General features: G+C 52.6%; 2 protein-coding genes across 4 annotated transcripts in view; one reads left to right on the top strand and one right to left on the bottom strand.

Moving 5' to 3' along the window:
• Positions 1 to 665: 665 nt before the first annotated feature.
• Positions 666 to 7,093, bottom strand: Tst (thiosulfate sulfurtransferase). Its single transcript, XM_021184152.3, has 2 exons — positions 6,405 to 7,093; positions 666 to 1,184 (listed from the first exon to the last, which is right to left on the bottom strand). The coding sequence occupies exons 1-2, from the start codon at positions 6,997 to 6,999 to the stop codon at positions 886 to 888; spliced, it is 894 nt and encodes a 297-aa protein (XP_021039811.1). The 5' UTR covers positions 7,000 to 7,093; the 3' UTR covers positions 666 to 885.
• A 234-nt stretch (positions 7,094 to 7,327) lies between these two features.
• Mpst (mercaptopyruvate sulfurtransferase) overlaps positions 7,328 to 14,626 on the top strand; it is an 8,088-nt gene continuing 789 nt past the window's right edge. The window contains exons 1-2 of one of the 3 annotated variants that reach the window (XM_021183230.3): positions 7,328 to 7,914; positions 11,481 to 12,102. In XM_021183230.3, coding sequence (XP_021038889.1) covers positions 11,508 to 12,102 — 595 coding nt within the window. In that variant the 5' untranslated portion in view covers positions 7,328 to 7,914; positions 11,481 to 11,507. Of the gene's footprint in view, positions 7,915 to 7,947; positions 8,034 to 11,144; positions 11,382 to 11,480; positions 12,103 to 14,626 lie in introns of those variants that run through there. The other 2 variants (XM_021183228.3, XM_021183229.3) reach the window with 2 other exon arrangements.

Genomic DNA, 14,626 nt, shown 5'->3' with positions numbered 1-14,626 from the left:
ATCCTCTTTCATCCCTGACTAGTGCTACCTGACAAAATTGAAACAATGTTTGGGAGTCTCAAGAGGTAAATAGAGGTCACATGTCTGGAAGAACAAAAATTTGAAAGATTCCTGAGCTCCCTCCACAGCAGTACAACACGGAGTCAAAAGTCAAAGGTGCCGGGGAGGGCCCTGGGACCAGCAGAGTTGCAGATTGTCTTACCCTGGGGTAAGTCTGGAAGCTGTGCAGAGCTCCAGGGATGCAGCTTCTGTGAATTGTCCCCCACGGTGGGGTGAGCTGTGGTGATGCACCTGCTTCTGAGTTATCCCTAATGAGTGACCATTTACACTTGCTACCCTGAATAACTCCAGTAAAAACTTCTTGGTTCAACAAGTTGGACCTTGGATTGAGACATCCCACCCCCTCAAACAAAACAAAACGAACAAAAGAAAAACACATCTGTAGGAAATGTTTCAATTCTGAAACATAGTTTCAATTCTGTCTGGTAACCATGCTTTGGTCTGTCCCGGTTTCCCTTTCTGGGGTGAGTAGATGTGTGTGTTATCTTAGGAAAAGTCTGCCACACAATGCAGGAGAGGGCTAGGCGTCTTCTGTGTGGCCTTCATGGTTGAAGGTTGGCAAAGGTACAGGGCAGTGTGGAACCCCAGCAAGGAGACAGACACACTTCTGAGAAAAGGCACTTTATTTCAGTGTAGAGGGAGGAAGGGAGGGAGGGAAGGAGGGAGGGAGGGAGGGAGGGAGGGAGGGACGGAGGGAGGCACCAAGAGCAATTCTAAAACCCTGTCAATCTCCATAGCCTAAAAGGTGAACCTACAGCAGGTCGCACCAACCTCCCTGAAGGGAACTGGCTGGATTGGGTGGGCAGAGGAGGAGGCTGCACACACTCAGGCCTTCCCACTCTTCCCCTGGGACACACGGGTCTCTGGGGGTGCCCTGCGGAACCACTCTGACCAGGAGCCATCGTAAACTGCCACATCGGGTTTGCCACAAAGGTAGGCAGCCAGGGCAATGTGGCAGGCAGTGACCCCCTTGCGGCACGTGGCAATGAGGGGCTGTGAGAGGTCCACCTTCTTGTCCTGGAATATGGCACGCAGCTCCTCTGGGCTCTTCTCGAAACCATCTTCCGTCAGGAAGTCCATGAAGGGCATGTTGACTGAGCCACGGATGTGGCCCGAGTCTAGTCCTGGGCAGTAATAGAGAATATGAATTAGGGGAGGCATGGAAGGTGGAAACTAGAGGATCTGAGGGCCATCACCAAAAGAAGTAATGTCTTTGCTCTCTTGGCAACTCAATTTCTTGCTGGCTCTGCTTATCGTCAACACTCAGACTGTAAGACCCAAGCCTGCCACCCCTATCCCAAGATCTGTCTTGATGGAAGGATGTTCCAAGTCACTTCTTCTTGAGAGGACATCTGTGTGCATTGCAGGCCCTCCTAGTTTGTCCCCTAGTCTTCTGGGAATTACCTCTGCCCTCTGTACTTTGGGTTTTCTCGCCTGTGAAATGGGTTCAGTAGTATACATCTACGTCCCAGGATTACTGGGGAAAGCAGATGGGATGAATTTACATAGACTCTATTCAATTCGATGCTGCCAGGGACATGGCGGACAGAAACTTTGTGCCCCCACTTCCCCAGACAGCCGTTTGCAAGAGAACCAAAGCTGCCTAGCTTTGTGAGTCATTAAAGAAGCTCTCCTGTGAATTTATTTTACAATTGAAAATGCTGAGGTGCACTGACATGAAATGTCTCAGCTAAAGACACAGAGGACAGGCCAACCCAGGACCACACCCAATCATGTTTCTGTGAGGCACATAGTTGTGAAAACAAAAGGGGATCTCCTATCAGGTACGTGCTCAAATCCCATCTCAGCCATTTACTACACTGATTTTCAGCCACCTCTGCACCTCAGTGTCCCCATGGGGAGTGAATGCCCCTGGGCAAGGGCAAATGACATGGATAATATTGAATCCGAATGATGATGCTGTGGTCCCTCTAGTGACAGTGGTTGTTCAGCTCCCTCCACGCGCCTCTGAAGTGTAAGCATAAGCACAGCAGAGGGGAGGCAGGACACACCCAGTGAGGCTTTGGAAAAGTCAGAGTGGGCGGTCACTCACAGCTGTTGTCCTTGCATGCTGGAGGCTGAGGCAGGAGGATCCATAGTTAGAGGCCAGCCTGGTCTATATAGTGAGTTATAAGTCAGTCTGAGCTATTGAGTGAGACCTCATGTGAAAACATCAAACTGATAAAAGCGGAAACAGTGGAGAGGGGCCATGGCTGCCTGGTGGCACCCAAAGGACCCACGCTCTGTCAGTCCCTTCATGCTCAGTCACTTCTTTCTTCCCTGGGCACCTGCACCCCTGCACTGAGAGTGAGGCCCACGCCAGAACTGCCTCCATCTTTTTCAGGTTCCCTAAGTCCCCACCAAGCCATTACACTTGGACCATGGAGCAAGATGGAAACAGCATAGTGGGTGTGGTGGGAAGCAGAGGAACGGGGCTTACAGCGAATGCTCGTCGGGTACATGCAGCAACATGGGAACCCTGTCAATCCAAAGAAGATTCTAGAATCACTATCACAAACAGTCCCCTGACTGAACACATGTCCCTGCTTGCAGAATACAGTGTGACATCTAGACACGTCTCCCTGCTGTGACCTGAAACCAGTTCTGTGTAACCCTGCCGGTGAGGAGCAGCTGGCCTGTGGATATTAACTCTCAGGATACAGCCGTTTCCTGCAGGCACTGTAGGGAGAGATCATTTGCACCAAGCCTCTGAGGGCCGTTTTCTTCTTGTCGGTAACATAACCAACTTTGGTGCTGTCTTGAGTCTATAAAGGGGACCTTGTCTGAGTAAGGATGAAGCTAAAGACATTGAGAAGCCTTGGCACCAGCCAGAGGAGGTAGCAATGGCCACTGTGCTAGGAAGGCTCAGGGCCTGTCTGTCTGTCCGTCTGTCTGTGGGTGAAAGGGTCAAGGAGCACATGGATGTCCGAAGACCACCTAGGCTGATGTTCCATGCCCCTGGAACTTGCTGTTTTTAGTAAGGCTGGTTGCAGCGAGTCCCAGAGATCTGCCCAGCTCTGCCTCCCCCGTGCTGGAGTCACGAGCAACAGTCACTAAGTTGGATCGGAGGATCTAACTCAGGTCCTCATGGTCACGAGGCAAGCAGTTTCCACACTGAGCCACCTCCCCAGCCTCTGCCTGGGGACTTTACAGAAACAGAAGTCACAGCCATTGTGCAGAGGGAAAGCCAGGGATCCCATGGGCCCAGGCCAGAGAACTCTGGAACACTGCCAACCAGAGGAAGACCTTGCAGCTAGAAGCAGGCTTCTTAACACCCCCCTCCCCTCTGCAGCCAGCACCCCAAAAGTGGGTTCTGTAGAGAACTATATCTCCCTCGTTCCTCACAAAACTGAAGAGACTTTCCTCCGAGATCTAATGGGGATTCCAGGCACAAAGAGATTTGATAACTTCCCCATAGCAGAGGCATGGGAAATCAAGTCAGACTCCAAAGCCTATGTTTTTTAGTCATTGTGAGCTCCCCTAGAAAAGAAGGCTGCGGTAAGGTATTGCTGGGCTGACTTCTGGTGTCCCTCAATACCCTAGAAGTCTAGGAACGTGTGTTCCAGGCTTGGCTGAGGAGGTTTCATTCAAGTCCAGAGGCACGCTAAGAGCCCTCAGGGTATGGATGGGCACGGTTGTTGGAGTCCAGGAAAACCTGTTTGGACCTTTCTGGCTTTCAGCCCAAAGACAGGGAATCCAATCCCAAAGGCACCCTGGCTGTGGCTCAAGAGGCGGGGCCCTAGGCAGAGGGGTTCCTCGTTTGTACATAGCAACAGCGTGGAGTGGTGACCTCTCCTGCCTCTGTCCTCATGTTTGCTCACTCCGCCCTCCACGGCAGCTTTAGGCAAGCCTCACTTTGGGGCCTGCAAACCTCAGTAGAGTGGGGCCAGACCCTCTACAAGACTACTGAAGATTCTAGAAGCGAGGGGTCTGCAAATCAAAGTACTCAGCATGGACCAGTACCCTCCTCCTCCTCCGCCTCACCCATCCCTAGGTGAAATAACAAGGTCACAGGTACCCAGGCTCAACAACTGAGAAATGAGTGTCACCGGGTCCAAATGCAGAATTCCCATTTTATAGATGAGGAAAACTGAGGCTTGGAGAAGGGAAACAACCTACTACTGGCAAAGGCCCTAGAGATCCCTGAATTCTAAGATTCCTCTCTTCTCTATGATCCTTCCTACTTACTCTGGGCGCCCAGACTCTGGGGGCCTGACTTACATCTGTCTTTGTTTGCTAGTGTTCCTGCCTGTGTGACACACAGCTGCATCTGAATATTCTTTTTTTTTATTCTGCATGCTTACTCAGGACTCTGGAAGGTGCATGAAGGCCTGAGGGGCAGGCAACTGCTCCTTCCCCCGACTCCCACCCCCACCCCCCAGGGCAGGAAGTTGCCACGGGGTCTCTGAAGACCTGCTTTTCATTTCTGCCACTCTCAGTACCTTCAGGAACACTCAGTCAAGGCCTCCCCACCCCCCACATCCCATGCTTTGTATCTGGACTGCTGAACCCGCAGGAACCTCCCCGAACCCATCCCACAGAGCAGACCATGACCTTGGTGGTGTGCATTTGTGTCCAGCAAATCCTCTTACAGAATGGGCCAAGCAGCCCCTCCCTGCCTGTCTAGATGGCCCTGGACTTTGCCCAGTGCCGTCCCCTCCAAAGAGCCCCTAGAACAAAAGCCATGTGCTGTGACAGGGCTGGGGACCTCTGCTTGTTTATCAACAACCAGGAAATGCAAGGTCAAGCCGTTGGGCTGAACCCTCCACATAAAAGTGGCTGAGCTGGAATGAGAACCCAGTCTCCCTGGCACTCCAGGGCAATTGAAAAGGTAGGAAGAGTCAGAGAGAAGAGAGGGACCTTAGAACTCAGGCAGCCTGTGTCCCCTCTTCAAGCCTTGACTTTCCTCGTCTGTAAAATGATAAGGACGCTATGTCTGGGCCCCATTATCACTCCTTTCTTGGTTTGCAGCCAGGAAAGCCCAATGGCCAGCTCCACTCTCCCTTCCTCCAGTTTCAGTTCCAAGAAGAAAATGGGGCTTTGAGTCAAGACCAGGAGGCATCCCAGGTTCAGAGTCTCTGGAAAGTGCCTAACAAGCATGCATCTTTCTCCTCTGACCTTCCCAGAGCCAAGCAGGCGGGAGAAATCAAAGGCCTGGAGAGAGTGAGACTGGAGCAATGCCAGCCTCTGCCAACTCCATGTGTGGCCTTGATCTGCTCCTGCCTGTGTGCCTAGGCCCCCTCCGTCCAGTGGGATGAGAATTTAGTATTAAGACTGTAAAAACAGAGTTGCTGACATCAGCCGGCAGAAAGGAAGAGACATTTCGAAACAAGTTAGGTAAAAATGTATCCTGGAGTTAAGTCATGCAGGACAGGAGGCACCTACGGATGAGAGAGAGAGAGAGAGAGAGAGAGAGAGAGAGAGAGAGAGAGAGAGAGAGAGAGAGAGAGAGAGAGAGAGAGAGAGAGAGGTGGGCCACCAGTCCTATGCTCTGGAAAAGCAAGACTTGGGGTCAAAATTTGGGGTTGCCTCTAGTCAGGCGCCTCTAGAAAGGGGCATTTCATCTCAGCATTTCATCTGAGATTTTTTTTTCCTGACTCCTAAACTATACAGACTTCTTCAGGCTTTCTCACACATACCAAAGGGGACCCAAGGGGTCATCTTTTCAGGAATACCTGGCACAGGAGGCTCCCCTGAACCCTAGGAAATGGTGGTGGGACTGAATGGATTTATATCTGGATTTCGAACCCTGGGTTAAAACAAAATGATACCAGGTTCAAATCCAGATTCTGCCACGTAACTGACCAAGTAACAATCTCCCAGTGCTTCATCTAAGTCAGGTATTTCATCCCATCAATTTCCCTGGCTGATAGCTGCTGTAACAGACAGGCTGCAGCCACTTGCTGAGGTTATGAACTGAGGAGCCTTTCAAAGACACTAGCCAGGGTCCCAGAAGAGCTCAGGGAAGGGCCTTGCTGATATTTGAAAGGGCTTCTGGGATGGAGAGAGTGGGAAGAGATTTGTAGACCTATGTGCAGCCAAGCAAATGACTGCTTGTGGATAGAACATCTTTTCGTACATCTGCTGCATGTGGGAGCGCTGGTGCCTGGAAGTGGACCATGGATGGACAGGCCCCCAGTCACCTAATAGGGGCAGCTTGTTAGCACCCGGCTATGGCACACAGGGCCCCCATGTATCAGCGCTATAAAAGCCTTCAAGGTTGGCTGTCCCCTCCCATTTTACAGATGGAAAACAAGTCTACCTAGAGGGCCTGAGGGATCCAGGTGTTTTGATTCCCCATCTTTTTGTTGTACAATCCTCCCAAGGGCCACAGGAACACCTACCTACTATATCCGGCTCCGGTTGTGTGCCCAGGTACCGTCCTTGGGCCCGAGAGTCCACCAGCTGGAACCTTTTAGACTGGAGATTCTCTAGGACCTGCTCATAGGTCTTGAGCAGGGAGAGGTTCAGTGTGGCTTTGAAAACGGCTGGCTCTGGCCGCGAGGGCTCAGATGTCACCGGGTGGCCCTCCTTCAGCCAGTTCCGGAAGCCACCATTGAGCACTGACACTGTGCGGTGGCCAAACACACGAAACATCCACCAGACTCTGGGTGCATAGAAGCTGCCCAGGTCATCTCCATCGTATACCACCACATGTGTGTCGTTGCTTATGCCCAGGTTGCCCACATAGTCCCCAAAGTGGGCCTCACTGGGCAGCATCATCTCATAAGGCGAAGTCGTGTCCCGGCATTCCTCTATATCAAAGAAGGACGCGCCAGGCACGTGTCTCTCCTGGTACTCTTTGCGTGCCTGGCGGGTCCCGGGTGAGTACCAAGACGCGTCCAGCACCCGAAGGCTGGGCCCCAGGCGGCCAGACCGAATGGATTCCGCCAGCCACTTGGTGGAGACCAGCGCCCGGTAGAGCACCTGATGTACCATAGTGTCAGTTCTGCGTGTCACCTAGCGCGGTTGGGAACCAGGAAAGAGACGGGCTTGAGAGGACTGAGTGCGGTGGGCGGAGCCCAGGGGGCGGAGCTGTTGTTCCCACTACATTTTCCCAGCGTGCAATTGTAACTATACTCAGAGCCAGACTCACAGTGGGAGAGGTTGGCACATTCCCTAGGGAAGCCTGCTCCACCCCTCCCACTGTCCCGGCGCCCTCCCTTTCTGGTGCCTAGGAGGGCAGGTGGGCGTGGCTAAGAGCTTCGGAGCTTTACTATAGCAGCAAGTTGGTGGGAGGGGCTGGCTCAGAACACTGTCTTCAAGAATGGGAAAAACACAAGTCAGAGATGGCCTTCCAGTCGCCTCTCCCGGGCGCACTGACTTCTCGCCAGCCCTTCTGCTTTCGTTTCCTGCAGCCAGAGTTCTCTGGCTTCTAGAATGCCCAATTCCGGAGAAAGGGCTCCTGGCACTCTGCCCTGCTTTCGCCAGGACCCAGCTAGCGGCTCCATCCTGGGCGGCTTGCTGCACTCAGTCGCCCCAGTAGCTAGGCTGGCACTCGCCCTTGCGCTCCGAAGAAGCTGGAGGGTTCAAACAAGGAGCCGGGAGGGTTCCCAAGTGGCCCGCACCATTGTACCGCCTCCTATGGGGGTGAAGAGAGAAACCTCTCTCGTAGACAGTCGGGACTCCGAACAGCTTCTGCGTCTTCGCACGGGAGTCTTGTTTGCCCCTCTTCGTATAATACTTCTCATACATAAAGGGGGCTATTGGAGGCTCGAGATGACACTGGGGCAGCGCTCAACCCGGCTTCATGGCGCCAGCGTCCCCCTCAGTACGAGGAATGGAAGGTGCAACGTCTCGGAGTGGCCCAAGCAGTGGGCTGTGCCCAAGTCTCCTCCCTTTGGCTGGCCGCAGGTTGGTGGCGGAAGGAGGGAACCTCTGAGGGCGCGGGGAGGGGGTGACTTGGCGGAACTGGGAAACGGGGAGCGCAAACCCCTGGTATCTGCTACCCAACGCGTCCTACTTGCTTTTCTGTGAGAGAGGGTGCTTCTCGGGTGTGCATAGCGTGGTATCACGCGGGAGTGGAGGAGGGGATGCAGTCTATGAGAGAAGAGTTTCTAGGGCGCCTCTAATTTGCCTTAGGAAGACTGTCCGTGGCTGCTTGTGGCCGTCTGTGGGTTGGGGTGGCATAAGAGACAGGTGGGTAGCAGTGAGTGGATGGGGTTTGGAAAGACCTGATGCCTCCTGAGAAAGTTGGAGGTGGGGGAGGGAGAGAATAAACAAAGCAATTCAGAGGGGCTGTGGTGAGGAGATCTAGCGTGCCCCAAGAGGAGAAAGTAACAGCCCCCAAGAGGAGAAAGTAACAGAACGCACTGGAATAAAAGTAAACTAGCATTTATCAGGCCCGCCTTGCCGAGTGCCTTCACAACCCTGCCGGTTTGAGCTGAACTCCCAACAGGAGAAACAGGTAGAGCCAGGAGGTGCCAGGGCACATAGTGGAAAAGGGACTAATTTCTCACCTGAAGCCCAAAGTGGTAGGAGCTGCCTCGGTTTACTTGTCCATCCTTGAAGCCTTATACTTATTATTATTATTATTATTTGTCGTGGGCTACAATTTTTACCACTTCATTGTAAATTTATATAAATCCCAATAAGCAAGATATCTGGAAATAGAGCATGGCTCCTGCAAACCGGCTGTACACCCCCTCTCTAGTCTATTCTGTTCCCCTGGAATGCTTTTCTCTTGAACTCCCCTCCCTGGTTTTTGAGCATCTATCCTGCCCTGAAATACTGTCACAGTGTGTTGCAAAAATTCAAACACTGTTTAGCATTTTCCCAGCATACTCTGCGCCTGGAGCTTGACAGTAGGGAAGAGAAGGTACCAGGAGGGTCTAGTTAGGGAGATGCTCTTCAGTGCCAGAACACCCCACCCCACCCCACCCCGTCCCCACCCCCCATGGGTGGGATATATAGGCTCACAGTAACTCAGGATGGCCTGGGCCCGTCCTATGTGTCCTGATGGGCTTCCAGAGAGCTACTCTCCCCTGGGATCCTGGCCCTTCAAGCACAAAGAAACCTAGTCTCTTTCTGGTCCCGTCCCCTCATGGGCACCCATAGCCTAGCCTCTCTGACTCTCTTTCTGCTGCCTGGGGTCTTTTGTCATAACTGTCAATCAAGCAGGGAGCGTAGTGACCTCAGACCTTTGAAGTCCCACCCCCTGGAAGTCTAAGGCCAGCTGTAGACTCGAGGGCCATTAGGAGAGTAAAGGAAGGAATAGCAGGTTTGCATTCAACTTCCCTAAATGATCATTCAAAGAAGCTGTTTATAGGGTCAGTGGTGGCCCTTCTATAGTCACGTTTTTATTCTCACTAAGAGGTGGGTTTTGGAGTCTGGCGTGGTGGTGTATGCTTGTAACCCACCCACCCCCACTCCCCCATTCTGGATGCTGAGTAGGAAGAGGAGAATTTCAAGTTCCAGGATAGGGAGTGAGGGAAGGTGCTGGGATGATAGCTCATGTGATTAAGAGCTTGCCTTGACAGCACAAGGCCCTGAGCTGGATCCCCAGAGTCTTCATAAACAACACAAGGCATGTTGCATGCCTGTGATCCAGCCCTGGGGAAAGAGAGACAGGTAGATCCCTAGGCTCAGTGACCAGCCAGCCGAGGTGAGTCCCAGGCCATGGGAAGTCCCCCATCCCAAAAATGATATAAAGTTAATAAAATGGCTGGTGCCTGGGGCCCCATCTGAGATCTGAGATTGTTCTCTGCCCCACCCCACCACCTTCGCACAAGCGCTCACTTGCGTGTGTGCACACACACACACACACACACACAGGTTGGAAGTTCCAGTATACAACACGTGACTCAGGAACCCTCACATACTGACATGAATGGCCCATACCATGTCATCTCTGCTCTCTGACTCCCAAACCAGAGCTGAGGAGGCAAAATTCCCAAGAATGATGTCAGTAAAGGGGCTACTGTGTCCTGAAAGGATTGTCCCACCTCAGTCTCCTTGCTCTCTGTGCACACACCCTCCCTCCTGTGTCCCAACTCTCATATCCAGCTGCATCACAAACACTAGTACAGAGTTTCACTCTGTAGCCCAAGCCATCCTGGAACTCTCTCTGTAGACCAGGCTAGCCTCATACTCACAGAATTCCAGTGCTGGGACAAACGGTGTGTACCACCAGTGCCCAGCTTAGCCCTTATGCTTATCCCTAGGTCAAAGAGTGTGTGTGTGTGTGTGTGTGTGTGTGTGTGTGTGTGTGTGTGTGTGTGTGTGTCTGCTCTCTCTCGCATCCAGGCTGAGGTAGAGGCCTTGCTGTGCACACTAAACTCCAGAATTCCTCACTTGCACCATTGCTTGAGATGCTCTGGGGCCTACCAAAGTCAAGAGTTCTCAATGTGTGCCCCCACCCCCACCCCACACAGGGCCTAAGCCAGTAATGCAAACCTATTCCCACTTAGTTTTTGTTGTCTGTTTGTGGGTTTTTGTTGTTATTGTTGTTCTGTGGGTTTTTTTGTTTGTTTGTTTGATTGATTGATTGATTGATTGGTTTTGTTTATTTTGTTTTGAGCCGGTCTTGCTGAGTAGCCCAGGCTGGTCTGGAACTTCCTATGTAGACTAGGCTGGCCCTGACCTCTGGTCCTCCTACCTCAGTCTCTTGAGTACCGGTATTATAGGAGGTACATCTACTAATGCAGGTAATTCAAAGCATATCAGGGAGCCTCGGTGGCTTTGAGAAAAAGATGACAGGCCGGGCTTGGTGGCGCACGCCTTTAATCCCAGCACTCGGGAGGCAGAGGCAGGCGGATTTCTGAGTTCGAGGCCAGCCTGGTCTACAAAGTGAGTGCCAGGACAGCCAGGGCTACACAGAGAAACCCTGTCTCGAAAAACCAAAAAAAAAAAAAAAAAAAAGAGAGAAAAAGATGACAGTACCTAACCTCTTAAGGGTGTTCCCTCAGCAGGCTGGGGAGAGGCTGCTGAGTCAGGTGTTGTAATAAATGAGGATTAAATGTTTCTGGGCAAAGGGTGAATTCTGGTTATGTTCCCATTGGACTCCTAGACCGGCTTAATGAATGTGTGGATCTGATTGGCTGTGAAGCTGGGCTACATCTTAGAGAAGGGCTGAAACTTTGGTCTTATTTGCTTTACCTATGGGCTAATTGAGCCTGGCCCGGGCTCTGCCCTACTTTGCTGGGCAATGAATAGAGTGAGGGACACGCACCACCCTCTCCTGGCGCGCCCGCAGTCGGTCGGTCGTAACTGTCCTTTGAAGCCATGCATTATTCAAAGCCTGGCAGGGGGCTCCCTGGGTGTTAAAGGCAGAGCCTGGCTCACCCCAGGCCCTGTTTGAGTTCTTGGACTCTGCTCTGCCGGTACGCAGGCTCCACCTACTCCGATCAGCACATATGCCCTAGTCGCAATCCCTGAATGCAGGTTTGTCTCTCCATTCTGGTATCTTCCCTGTCTTGCAGCCCCGCAATCTGAGCATCTCCTAGGCCATGGCCGCCCCGCAGCTTTTCCGAGCTCTCGTGTCTGCGCAGTGGGTGGCGGAGGCTCTGAAGGCCCCGCGCTCCTCACAGCCGCTGAAGTTACTGGACGCGTCCTGGTATCTACCCAAGCTGGGCCGCGATGCACGACGCGAGTTTGAGGAGCGCCACATCCCGGGCGCCGCCTTCTTCGACATCGATCGTTGCAGCGACCACACGTCCCCCTACGACCACATGCTGCCTAACGCCACGCACTTTGCCGACTACGCGGGCAGCTTGGGCGTGAGCGCCACCACGCACGTCGTGATCTACGACGGCAGCGACCAGGGCCTCTATTCCGCTCCGCGGGTCTGGTGGATGTTCCGCGCCTTCGGCCACCACTCTGTGTCATTGCTGGACGGCGGCTTCCGCCACTGGCTGAATCAAAACCTGCCAATCAGCTCCGGCAAAAGCCACTCGGAGCCCGCGGAGTTCAGCGCACAGCTCGATCCCTCCTTCATCAAGACCCACGAGGACATCCTGGAGAACTTGGATGCCCGGCGCTTCCAGGTGGTGGATGCCCGCGCAGCTGGCCGTTTCCAAGGCACCCAGCCAGAACCCCGAGATGGTAACGCGCTGGGGAAACGGGCTAATGGGGAAGTGGGGACTGTCCGGTGTGTGATGTGCGCTCCGGACACTGCCTAGCCGTGTGCTAGCCTTATATGCATACAGAGCAAAGGGATAAGTGTTGGTTGCTGGGCGGCTTCACTCTAAGCATCTCGCTTTCTTCTTATAGTGGAGGCCACACACTACCTCACAGTTTTGGAACTCTGGGCTGAGGTTGCCTGAGTACCTTGAGAATCCAGGGCACCCAGACCAGGACAGCCCACTAACTGTAATACCGAGCTTGTGTACAGCCACCACAAAAGAGCAGAAGGCAGCCTGCACCTGGCTTAGGAAGGACCCAAGCTTGGTCCTGATGAGGTCTAGCCTGCAGCTCCTGAGTTGATGGGGTGTTTATTGTACACCTGCAACTGCCTAGGTAATATTAAGAGATTCTGAGAGGGTATTAGGATGGATCAGTCGCTCAAAACGGTTCGTGCCCCAAGTGAGGGCAAAGCTGGCTGCCTATGGCCTGGGTTTCTCCAGGCAAAGCCCTGTGTAATATGGGAAAGGATCTCACAGAGCAAGCTGGGCTATCTATAGCCATGCTAGTATGAGCCAAATCTCTCAGGAGCTAGGTAGAGCCAGCCTTTAGTATCTGCAGACACCAGATTCCAGTGTTTAAACAACCTCAGAAAACACTTATTTCCTGTACAGAGGGTATGCCCTTTCTTGCCCTGTCTATTCCTGAATGACACAGTGTAACTGCATAGCATTCACAACTGTGATGGATATTGAAAGAGATCTAGAGATGGGTGCAGCACTGCATGGCTATTATCCCAGCATTTGGAGGCTGAGACAGGTGGATCACCAGTTTGAGGCCAGCCTGGGCTACATAGTGATTTCCAGGCCAGCCTGAACCAGAGAGTAAGATCCTGTCTCAAAACTCAAAAGGGAGAGAAAGGAGTTGGGGAGACTCTAGAGATATGTTCAGTGTTAGGAGGATGCATGTAGATTGCATGACAGGACACCATTTCATGTGATTTGGTGTTGGGGGTGGGGTACAGGCATTAGTTCTCCTGAAAATATGGAGCAATGCCCACACTGACACAGAGCAGGTGAGGAGAGTAGCCCTGGAGTGGCTGCCTTGTCCGAGATCTTAGGAAGGAGCCTCTCTGGATTCAGACTCCCTGCATACTTACCCACAGTGAGCAACCAGTAGTTCCCCCTACCACTTCTGTCCAGACTGCCAGGGTGGGAGCCAGCCATGGCCCCCAAAGCTCTCCCATACCCTCTCTGCTGGTCCAGGCTTCTGTTCAGAGCCCTGTCTCTGCTGTACTTTGCATAGCACCTCTGGATGGTGACCCTTGCATGTGTAGAATGAAAGCAGTAGGTGAGAGTTAATGTGCTTCGAGCCGCCGGGTTGGAAGACATACTAGTCTTTACTTAAAGCATTACCATGTCTCCCCCGCAGTCCCTGACTTGGCCAAGTACACCTGTAATTTGCTCCTTCAGTCCAGCAGGTCAGGGTTTGTGTTTTGCTTGGTCATGCTGAAGCTATAAGGAAGTCCTGACTCTACTTACCCATAGGACCCTGGCTTGAGAGCTTGCTCTTCTCCAGGCTTTGAGAAGGGCTGCTCGGGGTGACTTTTAGGAGACCCACTTCACTGGGGATGGCCAACACACTGAATCCTCTCAAAGCTCAGAAGCACTGTCTCTGGCCATCCTCTGAGAATAGAGACTGCCACGGACCATCAGCTCCCGCAAAGACAGGGAAACGGAGGCAGAGGTCTCTCACACACTCATATCGGGATCTAGATGGCCCAGATTTGTCAGACAGCTGTGAGGTTTCATTCTGATGGGACTCTCAGCCCTCCTGGGAAAATGGGGCTTTAATAACCTCTGGCTGGAAGAAAGCTAGAGACAAAATACACCCTCTACCTCCCTATTGTCTGAGCCTTGGTGGCTAGGATGCCTGGTGCATCATCCCAGAGTTCCTGGGTTCTTTCTGTCTGCCAGGCTCTCAATCACACTGTCAGGACTCTGACTGGCTAGTTTCATTTTGGGAGAAGACCCTACCCTCCCTAGGCACAAATGGCAGCACAGCCTCTGGGGTGGTTGCCTAACTCCCCCTACCCACTGCTAGCTAGAGCATGCTAGTCTTTGTGCCTTCTTCTCCTGGGGTGGGGAGTGACAGACATTTCCTTCCCATAGAATCTGGGTGGTATTAAAGGAGAAAACGCTGCGGAGGGGGTCTAGGCAGTATCCTGCACAACCCAAGTGTTCAGCCATGTCAGCCATTTTGATAGCTATTTTTTAACCATAGCCCTAGGGTATTTCTGTCACACTGGCAAGTATCTGGTTAGCGCCTGTCTGCCCTCTATGCCATCTCTCACCCTCCAAGTGTCCTGAGTCCTAATTGGACAGAGGTCATGTGTACTAGTCTGCTGTCCCTCAAGAATCACGGTCAGGAAGCCCAGTGTGTTGTGTAGCTCTGGTAGAGTCTAGTTCTTAGCCAGCAATTAGCTGGGTGCAGTGACTTTGGGTGT

The sequence above is a fragment of the Mus caroli genome, unplaced genomic scaffold, assembly GCF_978045245.1.
Source record: "Mus caroli unplaced genomic scaffold, Mus_caroli_1 scaffold_16, whole genome shotgun sequence".
In the NCBI taxonomy this organism is placed as follows: Eukaryota; Metazoa; Chordata; class Mammalia; order Rodentia; family Muridae; genus Mus; species Mus caroli.
Note: the sequence above shows the minus strand (reverse complement) of the source record. Positions and strands in the feature narration are given on the sequence as shown.